The sequence below is a fragment of the Urocampus carinirostris genome, chromosome 5 (assembly GCF_059441175.1).
Source record: "Urocampus carinirostris isolate Australia breed hairy pipefish chromosome 5, RoL_Ucar_1.0, whole genome shotgun sequence".
NCBI lineage: Eukaryota > Metazoa > Chordata > Actinopteri > Syngnathiformes > Syngnathidae > Urocampus > Urocampus carinirostris.
In genome coordinates, this window is record NC_142353.1 from 36044414 (window position 1) to 36056417 (window position 12004).

At 39.5% G+C, this 12004-nt stretch overlaps 1 protein-coding gene across 8 annotated transcripts in view; it reads left to right on the forward strand.

Moving 5' to 3' along the window:
- The window catches only part of camk2b1 (calcium/calmodulin-dependent protein kinase (CaM kinase) II beta 1), a 79043-nt gene that overhangs the window by 26387 nt on the left and 40652 nt on the right, over nt 1-12004 (forward strand). For 6 of the 8 annotated variants that reach the window (XM_088336609.1, XM_088336613.1, XM_088336608.1 and 3 more), the window contains exons 8-12: nt 2370-2453; nt 2539-2633; nt 3561-3683; nt 3767-3850; nt 4676-4718. In XM_088336609.1, the coding sequence (XP_088192735.1) occupies nt 2370-2453; nt 2539-2633; nt 3561-3683; nt 3767-3850; nt 4676-4718 (429 nt within the window). Of the gene's footprint in view, nt 1-2369; nt 2454-2538; nt 2634-3560; nt 3684-3766; nt 3851-4675; nt 4719-8901; nt 8998-12004 lie in introns of all 8 variants that reach the window. The other 2 variants (XM_088336606.1, XM_088336607.1) reach the window with 1 other exon arrangement.

The following is a 12004-nucleotide window of genomic DNA, read 5'->3' on the forward strand; positions in this document are numbered from 1 at the left end:
AAAATATATTATAAAAGAAATTGCACCACCTACTAGACCAGGGGTCACCAATGTTGTTCCTTACCTATGTAGCTCATGAACCAGTTCTGAAAATATTTTACCCGTGAAGCGTCATTGTGATTTTGGAAATGGAATTTGTAACTGGCATGAAACATAATTGACCTGATCGGTGTCTCAGGGTTCGTATGGCTGCTTAAAGTCCTTGAAAATACTTCCATTTTAATGATGTGTTTAAAAGGATTCAAAAGAGCTAGAATTTTTAGTGAAGTGCTTGTAAATGTTTGAAAGTGTTGCCTTGTTTCACAAATAGTCTGCTTAAAAATGACGCCGACACTTCTCTTTGGTGGCTTTGCTTTGCCATTGTATTTCTTCTTCCCTCATGATAAACGGCAGCTATTATTAGTTTGTATCGCATTATCCTTGAAGCGTCATTGCCCCCTACGGGTCACACCAAAAAGAACAGGTATATGCTTCATCTAAACAGTGAACTATGAATTTAGTATGAGTGCAATGTTCACGAATCAATTATAGATATTTATTTAGGGGCCATGCAAAAAATTCAGGTAGTGTTTCCAAGTAGTAAATTGCAATTAAGATAACTTCCTGCATCTGAAAATTGAAGCTACTTATTACCTCTATGGAGAGAGATTTGTCTCAAAAATATTTACAAACATATTCATCAGATCCACAAATACATTTGCGAACTACTCAAGATATAAAAATCATGTCTTGATAAATATAAAATAAATCTCCAAAATCTTTTTTAAAATTAGCTTATAATTCGTACATGTGTGCATTTTTAATCGAACTATTTTATTGCATTTATTTATTTATGTATTTTTGATGGCACCATTTTATTTAATTTTTTTCTATTTTATAATGCCACTTATATAAATCATTTATTTTTTTATTTTTGAAGGACCCATTTATTTTTTTTAACCCATCTAGTTATTTATTTATCTAAATACATAAATCATTTGACTATAGTTTAAAAAAAACAAACAAACGCTAATTTCTTTACTGGACAAAAGCCCTTTGAGCCCTAAAGATATGTTACAAAAGCAAAGGATGTAATTTAATTTCCAGTTCAAGTTTAGTTTTTCAAACAAAAAATATGAAAGCCACAAGTTATACATTGCGTGTTGTACCATGTGATACTCGAAATTTCAAAACAAAATTGTTTTTCCCCGGTCATTTAGGATCACGTATCAGTATTGTTACACGCATGTCGCTGCCAAAGTCTAGCTCATTTCTGAAGAGCAGAATGATGCTTTACACTGAAAAACAACAGCGACCAGATGATGAAGGTGCTGTATCTAAGTCGATCAGGAGGCTTTTCCTGCAACCAGTAACCGTAGTAACCAGTACTGTTTCATGTGGGAGAACAAACCTCTTTTTGGAAAAAAAAAAAAAAGGCCTGTAGAGGGATGGGTGGCGCAAGTGGTACTTGCCCAAGACACACCACAGAAAGTGGGGCCCTGTCAAGTGTTGCTTAAAAGGGATCCCTGAACGTGAAATCACAAAATGCCCTTTCCAAGGCAAATATGTGAATTGTTGATTAAGCCTATTTTAACTCTACTTCTAATAATAAAAAAACATAGCAATAACATAAGAGTAACATAGTAACAACATAGTATAAACATGATGTGTTTTTTAAAAAAATGCATATTAAACTGGTAGAGCTATCCGCTAATCAGTAACAAAAAATAACTCTCAGCTTCAAAGAGGTTGGTAACGCCTGTGCTAGACAAATATTAAAGCAGCGATAGCAAAGCACACTAACTACCTAAAGGAAGTAACTTGACACATCCTTGAAATTGAACAAATATGGTGCAAAATGCTGCTGCTTCTTTAAATGGAGCTGAAATATTCACACAGTTTTGGTAACAATGACGTTTCAACACTCACTTAAAACATTAGTGTGCTTTTGATGTGGAAAAAAGAATTGCAGCATCTTGTGGACAAACTATCTCAACATTAAGGACAAGTAAAAACAACACATACTCATCATGTTGGCAAGAGTAAGAGGGTGGCCATTTGCTTATTAGGTGACATGTTGAATATGACAAAACAAAGTCAGGTCTAGTCACATTTATTTGTATCGCCCTTAATCACAAAATTTATCAAAGGACTGCACAGGTTACAATTCCACTATCCCCTGATCTAAAACCAACATGCGGTTAAGGAAAAACTCAAAACCTCAGCATGTGGAAAATAAGAAACCCCGAGAAGGGGCTTCACAAGTGGTAATCCCTCTTCCAGGATGGCCAGGGTGCAATAGATTTAGCATTACACAAAACATAGTGAACATCAATAAAAAAAAAACATAGGTACATGTGACATTTCAGCATTACTTCTCATCTCTGCAGGCTTTGCTGGGACTCCAGGTTATCTGTCTCCTGAGGTCTTGAGAAAGGAAGCCTATGGAAAACCTGTGGACATCTGGGCTTGTGGTGAGCTCGACTTGACATGAACACAGTCTGCTTTAGCTACGAGACACATCATCTTTTTACTTACCATAACATGTGTTTGTGTCAGGAGTGATCTTGTACATCCTGCTAGTGGGCTACCCTCCTTTCTGGGATGAGGACCAACACAAGCTGTACCAGCAGATCAAGGCTGGGGCCTATGACGTGAGAGCGCAACCTCGTTTTCATCTCGTCCTCTTTTCTTTCTTTCAAATGTGTTCTTTTTTCACGTACTTGGTTATTTATATTCTTATGCTCTCTTTCCTTGTTTTCTTTCATGTTTCGTCATTTTATCTTTTGATACGGTACGTAGCTAGTTAGCTCAGTCGGTGGTAAAGGAGGGAGGTGAGTTTCAAAGTAGGTGCTTGGTAGATAAGGTAAAAAATAGGCAAATGAGATTAGGTATGGTATTGTAGGTTCATTGTTCACGGGTCCCTTAACCACCAGAGTCGTAGCGGCACCAGTTACTGTGTTGTGTCTTGGGAAACTACAACCTGGCGGTGACCATCGCTCTCTTGGCCGGTTTCTAGGGTAGGGTTTATTCAGTGCGTAGTTGATGGGTAGTTAAGTATTTTCTTATTTCGAAAAGTAGATAGTTAATTATGTACATGGTAGGATGGCAAGAAAATACAACACCTTTAAATACCTTTAAATACGAAACAAAATTGTTTATAGAGAGAAACATAGTTACTTTATTTCCCTTGTGGCTTAAGCTTGCTGTATTTTTTCCCCTAAATTTGCTCTCTGCAGTTTTACTCTCCTCCGTTTCCTCTACATTGCTGTTTCCACTCACTTCCTCTGGTCTGGCTTCCTTTCCTTTTTCACTTCCCAGCTGTGCCGCTTATTCTTTTTTTGGCAACCGTTACGTAACCCGACGCTCTCATTCATATTTTAGGGGGTGGTGGAAGCCTTCCCTTGGGGCACTTTCTTAACTGCGTGCCAACTACTTGAGCGGCATTACGTACAGACCTCCAACCTGAACCCAGACGCATTGCTTAACATGAGCTCACTTCCTCTATTGCCGAAGAAAAAACAATTCACATTTATCTTATTACCACATTCTGTGTCAATATGCTTTCTGTGACCTTATAGTTCCCGTCTCCTGAGTGGGACACAGTAACCCCAGAGGCCAAAAACCTCATCAACCAGATGCTGACTATTAACCCGGCCAAGAGGATTACTGCCCAGGAGGCCCTCAAGCATCCATGGGTCTGCGTAAGTGTCACATGCCATCTTAATATTTGTTTTTATATTGTTTACTTGATCCATACGGGACTGTTTGTGTTCTTGTTATATAGCAACGCTCCACTGTGGCTTCCATGATGCACAGACAAGAGACTGTGGAGTGCCTGAAGAAGTTCAACGCTAGGAGGAAACTTAAGGTTTGTGGGCTCTGCTGTTTTTTTATCCCCTGCAGTGGTCCGGAACCTGAATTTTTTTGATCATATTATCATTTCACCAGCACCTTTCTCTTGATTACCTTTTTGTCCTCACTTCATTACCCCTATTCACAACACAAACGAAGGAGTGCCTGCAGCATTTTGTTCCCTTTTGTCAGTGAAGTGAATACGTTTTTTTCATCATCTAAGTACTAGGAGATTTCAAATCTTATAATAATTGCTTGATGAATAATTAAACAATTATATAATTAACCACAAGTCATTTTCTAATTAAATAATTGTTTAGCTTCCGTTGGGATTGTAAAATCCTCATTTTTTTTGAATTTCAGCTTCTTATTAGTAGATATGCACCTGTTTCTATTGTATTTTATTGTAGAAAATTTCTGACTATAAGGCGCACCCAGTACTTTTTTGAAGGTAAAAACCATTTTGTACATACATAAGCCGCACCTGACTATAAGCCGCATGTGCCCACATTAAAACATAAGATATTTACAAAGAAAGATGGTACACCGAAAGCGTTTTAATGATATATAACCCCTTAACACGTCCAGTGGGCTATAGATAAACAAATAAGTGCCTGTACGAGGTCACCAGTCACTGAAATAAGTCAGTGGAGAAGCTTCAACTCTTGGGATTCAAGATATGATGACCATTTAAAAATATACTCATCAGAGAAAAATCACGATCAGCCTGAAATACGATACCCTAAAACTATAAATCTGGCGTAACTCACCAGTACATTATAATCATAGATATAAAGTGTAAGTGCAAAAGTCTTAATTATTTTCTTTTACTCCCTTCTAGGGAGCGATTCTCACCACCATGCTGGTCTCTCGGAATTTCTCCGGTAAGTCTCCAGTTTACTTGAATGAGTCACTGCTTTTAGCACTTGCCATGCATGATCTCGACTTATACCGAGAAAGCATAGCACACTCTGGCTTTAAGAAGATCATGTCAGCGTTTTGCAGGACAATCCCACCGCTTGCTTCAATATTGGCAGTCGGAACGCGACATTGTCAAAATGTTTGCATGTTCCTCAGCAAGCATCAATTGGCGCACAAGCATTGTATTTTTTTCATGTTTGTGTTGACTCTTTCCCACACAGATAGAGAAAAATTCTTCATCTAAACCTTTTTCTCTGTGGTTGTTTGTAACCGGATATCGCAATGACTAGGAATTTTACCTTCATTCTTACAGCTTGCTTGAATGGCTTTGACTTCTGTCTCATCATGTTTGTGTGCTTATACAGTACCTCACACTATATTCAATTTGATGTGAAGACTGAAGAATTGCCACGTCTTACACATGACAGTAGTGCAAGCTTGGTTTTAAAGACTTACAGTACAGTGCCTAGCGAAAGTATTGCCGCCCTCAAGAACTTTTTATTTTATGTTTACTACTAAAAAACTGAAAAGTAGGTGCTGAAAAAATTTTAGCCCCCTGTTCTCTTAGTTCAGCCTACCCGACTCCAGAAGTTCCCTGACGACTCCTGAATGATCCAATGTCAACAGAAATGAATAACAATGACAGAGTGCACCTGTGTGTCAATAAGGCTCAGTTGAAATGCACCCGATCTGTGACGGGCTCAAAGGTTTGTGAAAGGAGTCACTGGAGATCAGAAAGCATTATGAAGAATACAACAGGCAGCTCCGGGATAAAGTTGTGGGACTGTTAAAAGTAGGAATAGGATACAAGAAGATTTCGCAAAATCTACACTCTGAGCACTGTGTGAGCAATAATATATTGATCACATTGGATAACCTGCAGGCATACACAGCTGAGGTGGAACAATCTATGCATAAGACAACCATTACCATACCTTTACAATAACTATGAAAAGGCCAATTTGGCGTTTGCAAGAAGCCACATAGGGGACACAAATAACATGTGGAACAAGGTGATCTAATCAGATGAGACCAACATTTTTTGAGCTGAATGTAGTGTTACATTTACTGCAAGAGAAGCACTGAACATCACCCTGAAAACACTACCCCCACTGTCAAACATGGTGGCAGCATCATGTTCTCGGTTGCTTTTCTTCAGCAGGGACTGGTAAGATCGTTTAAGTTGATGGGAAGATGGATGGAACCAAATACAAGGGCGATTCTGGCAAAATAAATCGGTCGGAGTCTGCAAGAGATATTAGAATTCACCTTTTCATCAACCCTAAACTTAGAGAAAAATGTACTAAGGAATGGTTTAAAACTGACAATATAAAGTGGTTAAAATGGCCCAAAATGATCAACATCTATTTTCTTAGCACCATATAAAATGTTGAATTTGTTTGCGTTCTTTTTTTTCTATGAGTTTGAAGACAGAAATATGGCACTATGCCAAAAGGGGGAGGCACTTCTTCTTTTGTTTTGTTTTAGACCCAAATGCTGATGAGCATGCATTGATTCTGAAAAATAGCATTCAGAACGATGTCCCAAAAATAGTGCACAGCTTATATAACAGTGTCAATCTAGCATCCAGATAAAATATCTCAAAGAAAAAGCTATATTGGTTGAACCTCAACCCTTTTTAATTGTCTCCGTTCCGAATAGGGAACAGATCGTATCATATTGATTGCTGTTGCTGCCACCGTCTCAATCTGGCTCTGAATGGAAAATATAAGAAAGGTGTGAGGTACTGTATCATTTTAATGAGGACAAAATTGAGTTACAACCTTTTTTGTTTAGTGGGGATTATTGCTATGGTTAAACAGACAGCTATTCAGCAGTCCGGGCGTGAGCTGTTTGTCTGCCAGTTCTACCTCCTTGCCAGTTTTCTTCTTCTTTGCACTCAACCACATTTCTCCTTACCTTGTTCAGGAAGTGCCTACATCATAACTGGCTCAGACTCAGAAAGAGAGTGGGAGAGACAGAAAGTTCGACCCGTCATGCAATTTTTCAAACCACAAAATAGTTCAGAGAGGCTTTCAAAAGGTTTGATGGTTCACCCTGGCTAATTAATTAGGATGTGGCGAGTGTTGTCTATTAAAACATCCATCCATCCATCCATTATCTGCACCGCTTGTTCTCAGTAGGGTCGCGGGGGTGCTGGAGCCCATCCCAGCCATCTTTGGGCAGTGGCCAGGGGACACCCTCAACTGGTTGCCAGCCAGTGGCAGGGAACACAGAGACAGACAACTCGCTCGTTCATTCACACCTAGGGACAATTTGGACCGGCCAATTAACCTGACATGCATGTTTTTGGAATGTGGGAAACCAGAGTGCCCCAAGAAAAACCCACGCAAGCACGGGGAGAACGTGCAAACTCCACACAAAAGGTTCGATCTCATGACCTCAGAACTGTGCCGCACACGCGCTAACCACTGCTCCGCCGTGCTGCCCCCTACTAAAACATATTTTAGTATAAAATGTATAAGAATTATGTTATTAATAATTTATAATCATTATTTTCATTTGTATTTATTAATTTTCTAAAATGATAATTTCTTTACTTATTCTTGTGATATAGTCTTTTCTGTGTGACAAAAACAGGAATTTTTATATACATACAATATTTTGGGGTCATATCAGCATTATTTGTTCCTCTAAAAAAATAAAATCTAGCATTGTGACCTTATGAGGGGCTTCCGGAAGCTTGAGTATTTTTGCTTAAGCAAAGTTTATATAGGTGTTTATAATCCTTGAAAATGCTTTAATTTCAATGTTATATTTTCAAAGTTTTGAAAAGTGCCTTAATTTTAGGTGAGGTGCTTTAAATTGTTGCCATATTTCTCAGCAGTATGACCCTGCATTAAATCTAAAAAAAAAAAAAACGAAAAAAACAAGTCTGCTTAAAAAGGACGCCAAAACGCCTCTTCTGGTTGCTTCACTTTGCAATTTAATTTATTCTTTTCTAGCTGAATAACGGCAGCTTGCAATAATTTGTTGTGTGAAGGATCAAGCCCAAGAGACGCAAAATGCTGGAAGGCTACCGTCTTAATAAACGATTGCTAGAAAACTAAATATAACAACAATGGCTAAAGTGTGAAACAAATCCACGCACAGCATGTTGCAATGTATGCAGAAAACAGAGATCCAACTCTTGCGCAATAGGAGTCAGCTCTCTTCAGTCATATGAAAGGTAATTCACAGAGATGACTAGCTTAACTATGACTTTTTTTGTTAACTGTCATGCCACACCTAAACAGGACACTATAAACAATTATTGTGTACAGCATATAGCAGCCTATTACAATCACACTCACCCAACACACACACACATACAACCTGCCCCCCTGATGGCATTTGCTCTCTGCTCTCTGCTGCAGAACACAATCCACGATACTGTGATATCAATCCACAAAGCAGTGAACCCGCCATAACTGAAGTGCAAAGTAGAGAGGGATTACTGTATTGAACAATAATCAAAAATCACTTGGTAAATGCCTATGACAGAATTGTGTTCTTACCCATTTAATGTGACTTCTATGTTGAAATTGGAGGTGTAGTGAGAGGCTAAGTTACTTTGAGACGCTGTGCCGTTAAGGTGCAGAGCTTGGGCCTGCACAGCTCGGGGACATGGGATGGAGAGGAAAACAAGTGGAGGAGAGATGCACTGGAGTTTTGCATTGCAGCCTAGTTCTCCAGGCACGAGTTCAAGCCTGAGAGCCACGACTTGCCGCCACAATATATCACTTTGCTGCGTTTGAGGCGACAACCTGCATCCCCGTTTTTTTACAACACGATGCCAGTAAGGGAGCAAAACAAAAAATATATTTCCCTCCCCATTCTTTTTCAATTTGTAAGCACTTTCGGACAAGCGCCAGGGAGTCACTAGGCAGCGCTAAAGAGGTGCTTGCGGCTCCAAAACCGTGGATTGCAAACTGCCGTCTTAGGCTGTCAAAAACTTATTTTTCTCTCTCTCTGACAGTTTTGACCTGACAGAAGTCGTCATATATGTCACTCAAACGTTGTCTGTTACGATTGGATGTTCAAATCTCTGCACCCACCCACCCACTTCCTGTCATGCTCATTTGCATTCTCGCCACTTAATTATCTCTTTCCCACTTGTGTGCGTCCGTGGTCGGGTGTGGCCAGTGGGCAGCAGACAGACCACTGCTCCGGCCTCTGTGGTTCCGGTCTCTGTGGCCGCAGGTACCGCTGCGGGTACGGCCGCGGGGCTGGTGGAACAAGGTAGCGCACGGCGGCACGACCCGTGGGCATGCCGCCTCCTTGCCCCTACCTTCTCTGTCTCAGCATGGGAGCTCAGAGCATGTTGGCTGACCATGATGACCTCTGCATTTGCATCTTTAGCAGGCCTTCCATCTCGCCTCCAGTTTTTATATCTCTATCGTCACATGTAGCAATATTTTCAGACAAGAAGTCTCGGTTTCAATTCACTTGAGAGCTACCGGAGCTAGGGACTGGTCAGATCAAATCAGATTTTGCACATGAAAACCTCGGATATAAAAATTCCACTGTTCTCCAAGAGCTTTTTAAAAAAATTTGCTACACAAAATGTGAACTAAAAATAAAAAAAAAAACAAGAAAACAACAACATTAAAGATATTCCCAAATTCTTAAACATGCAAATATGAATGAATCTATATATATTTTATCTGTTTATTCCAATTATTTTCAGAGACATTTTTGCCAACAGTATGTCTTGTTTTTGTCATCCTGAGCTGTGACGTTATCGGAGGAACACCAGCACCCTAGCAGGCCGGTCGCCATATTGTTTTACGTGTTAATTAGTCGAAGAGGTTAGGTGTATGTTAAGTGAAGTTTTGGGTAGTTTTTGTGGAAAATGCCTTGGCGTTGTGTCGCAGGTGGATACAGTAATGGTACAACAAAGGGCAGGCAGCCTTAAAAGAGGATAACTTAACAAAGCAAAAAAACACACACAGGGAGCAACCAATCGGGGCTAACCAGGATCGATCAATAAAAAGCGGCCGCAGCCTTGGCAGAAAGGTTGGCTGACCCAAAAATACGGAGTGAGCAGCCAGGCTAACCGGGAACCCACAATGCGGCAACAGCTACAGTGATAAACCAAGCTACACGGCAAAACTGACAATAATGCGGGGCTAACCGAACCGGGAAATGACAAAGCTAAAAACAACGTTACATGTGCGGGGTCATGGTGCGGTTGGGGTTAGGCAGCCAAAGGCACCAAATTCCCCACACACTTGACACTAGGTGTGTGCCAGGCTTAATGTAAGAAATGGACGAGAATTCGTTTATTTCTATGGCTATTTAAGCATGTGGCTTAAAATTTGGTGCAGCTTGTACAAACACAAAATTGAATTTTGTCCTAAAATTTGAACATACGACTTTAAATCTGGTGTTCACTTGTAGTCCAGAATTTACGGTTCTGTAAAAATAATGTTAAGCAGTCAGAATTTAAACATTTCAACCCTATCCTTCCTCTGAGAGGGTTTGTACAGCTGCTTGAAATCTGACATGATAGATCAAGCATTAAATTAAGAAAAATAAGACAAGTCTGCTTAAACATTATGCCAACACTCCTCTCTGGTGGCTTCGCTTTGCCATTACATTTCTTACTCTCCGCGATTGATTGAGGCTGTCATTAGTTCGTACGGCATTGTCCATTTGTCTTTACAAATGCACGCGCAATATTTAAGATAGCATATGTAAATCGCAGATATATTTATGGCTCTTCAAAATACATGCTTCTCACTGAATTTTTTTCTTTTAATGGTACTGGAGAAATTGGAAGTCTTGCTTTGAAAGTCCTTAAAAAGTGCTTAAATTTGGTTCAGAAAAAGGCGTACAAACCCTGCTCTCAAGCTTCAGATTACAACAACACAGACTTATCATTTCCAGTGTTGTGAAAAAACTGCTTTGGATGGAAGGCCGAGCTCTGTATCATTTCTCGACTTCATCTGGGCTTAAAGAAAAAAAGACCTTCATCCTCCTCATCATCTTCATTACACTTGCCTCACAGCATGGCTTGCACCCATGCAGAGAGCCTCCTCTCCCTGTCGTCTATCCTTCCATCCTATTCCATTTATATTCTATCACCAACATTTTGTTCTTTCCTTCATCCTCTCTTCTCCCTCCATCATGTTTCCTTTTCTCTTTGGCTTTCCTACTGGAAAAAGATGCTGGGTTTTAAGGATGGAACTTTCCAGGAGCTGCGGGGTGAATGCTGCATGGAGTGGATGATTGGGGGGGGCATGATGACGAAGGGAGGGGCTTTGATGGGATTTGTGGTGCATGCCAGCACTGTTGAAGATGCGAGGTTGGGCTTGTTATTACTAATGATGAATAAATAATCCCATAGGGATTACAATAGTAGTGTTGTGCCAATTAGTGCTGCTTTCAAAATAAGACTCCAGCATTGCAACTACACATAAAGAAGCGAAGCCTAGAGCGCTCCTTTTTACAATAGAAGTAGTTTTACTTTTGGAAGCAGCATTTTATAAACTTGGCATTATGTACTCCATGTTATCAACTACAGTCTTTGTTTGCACTTTGTATTCCACCCTTTGGACTCTGCACATTCAATGCTACACTCTGTTTACTTTATCTTCTACAATGCTTTGTCCAATCGACTAAACTATTCTCCGTTTTGAAGAATGGAAAATCACATATTAAATATGACACTTGTTACTTAAAAAATGCACATGATACACTTCATAGGTAATTAATCTAAATTATCTTAATTTTCAGTTCTTCAAGTTTATCTGTTTTTCGCTTAAAAACACTGAAATCTTCTACTTAACTGTTTTTCTTTAAGCAAAATGAGACAACTGACCTCACATGCTTCAAGGGAGCCTGTCATTTTACTTTACGATATTTACTGTATTTTCTACAGTACAAGGCACCCTAAATTATAAGACGCACCCCCTGAATAGTTGTATTCTGTCATATGTTTTGTATATAAGGCATACTGGACTATAGGGTGCATGTAACTAAAACTATAGTAAGAACTACCAAATTTATTCATGAATAAACGTGTATAAACCACTTGGGATTCAAGATATGATGACCATTTTGAAATATACTTATCATTGAAACATCACGATCAGTCTGAAACAAGATACCTGAAAACTAAAAAGCCGGCGTAACTCACCAATTACCTCGCTTGGCCATTATCACATTCTTTGAATATCTGCTAAAATGGCTTCGTTACATTTAGGACAATCCATAGAATCCAACCGTGTAAAATATTTTCTCC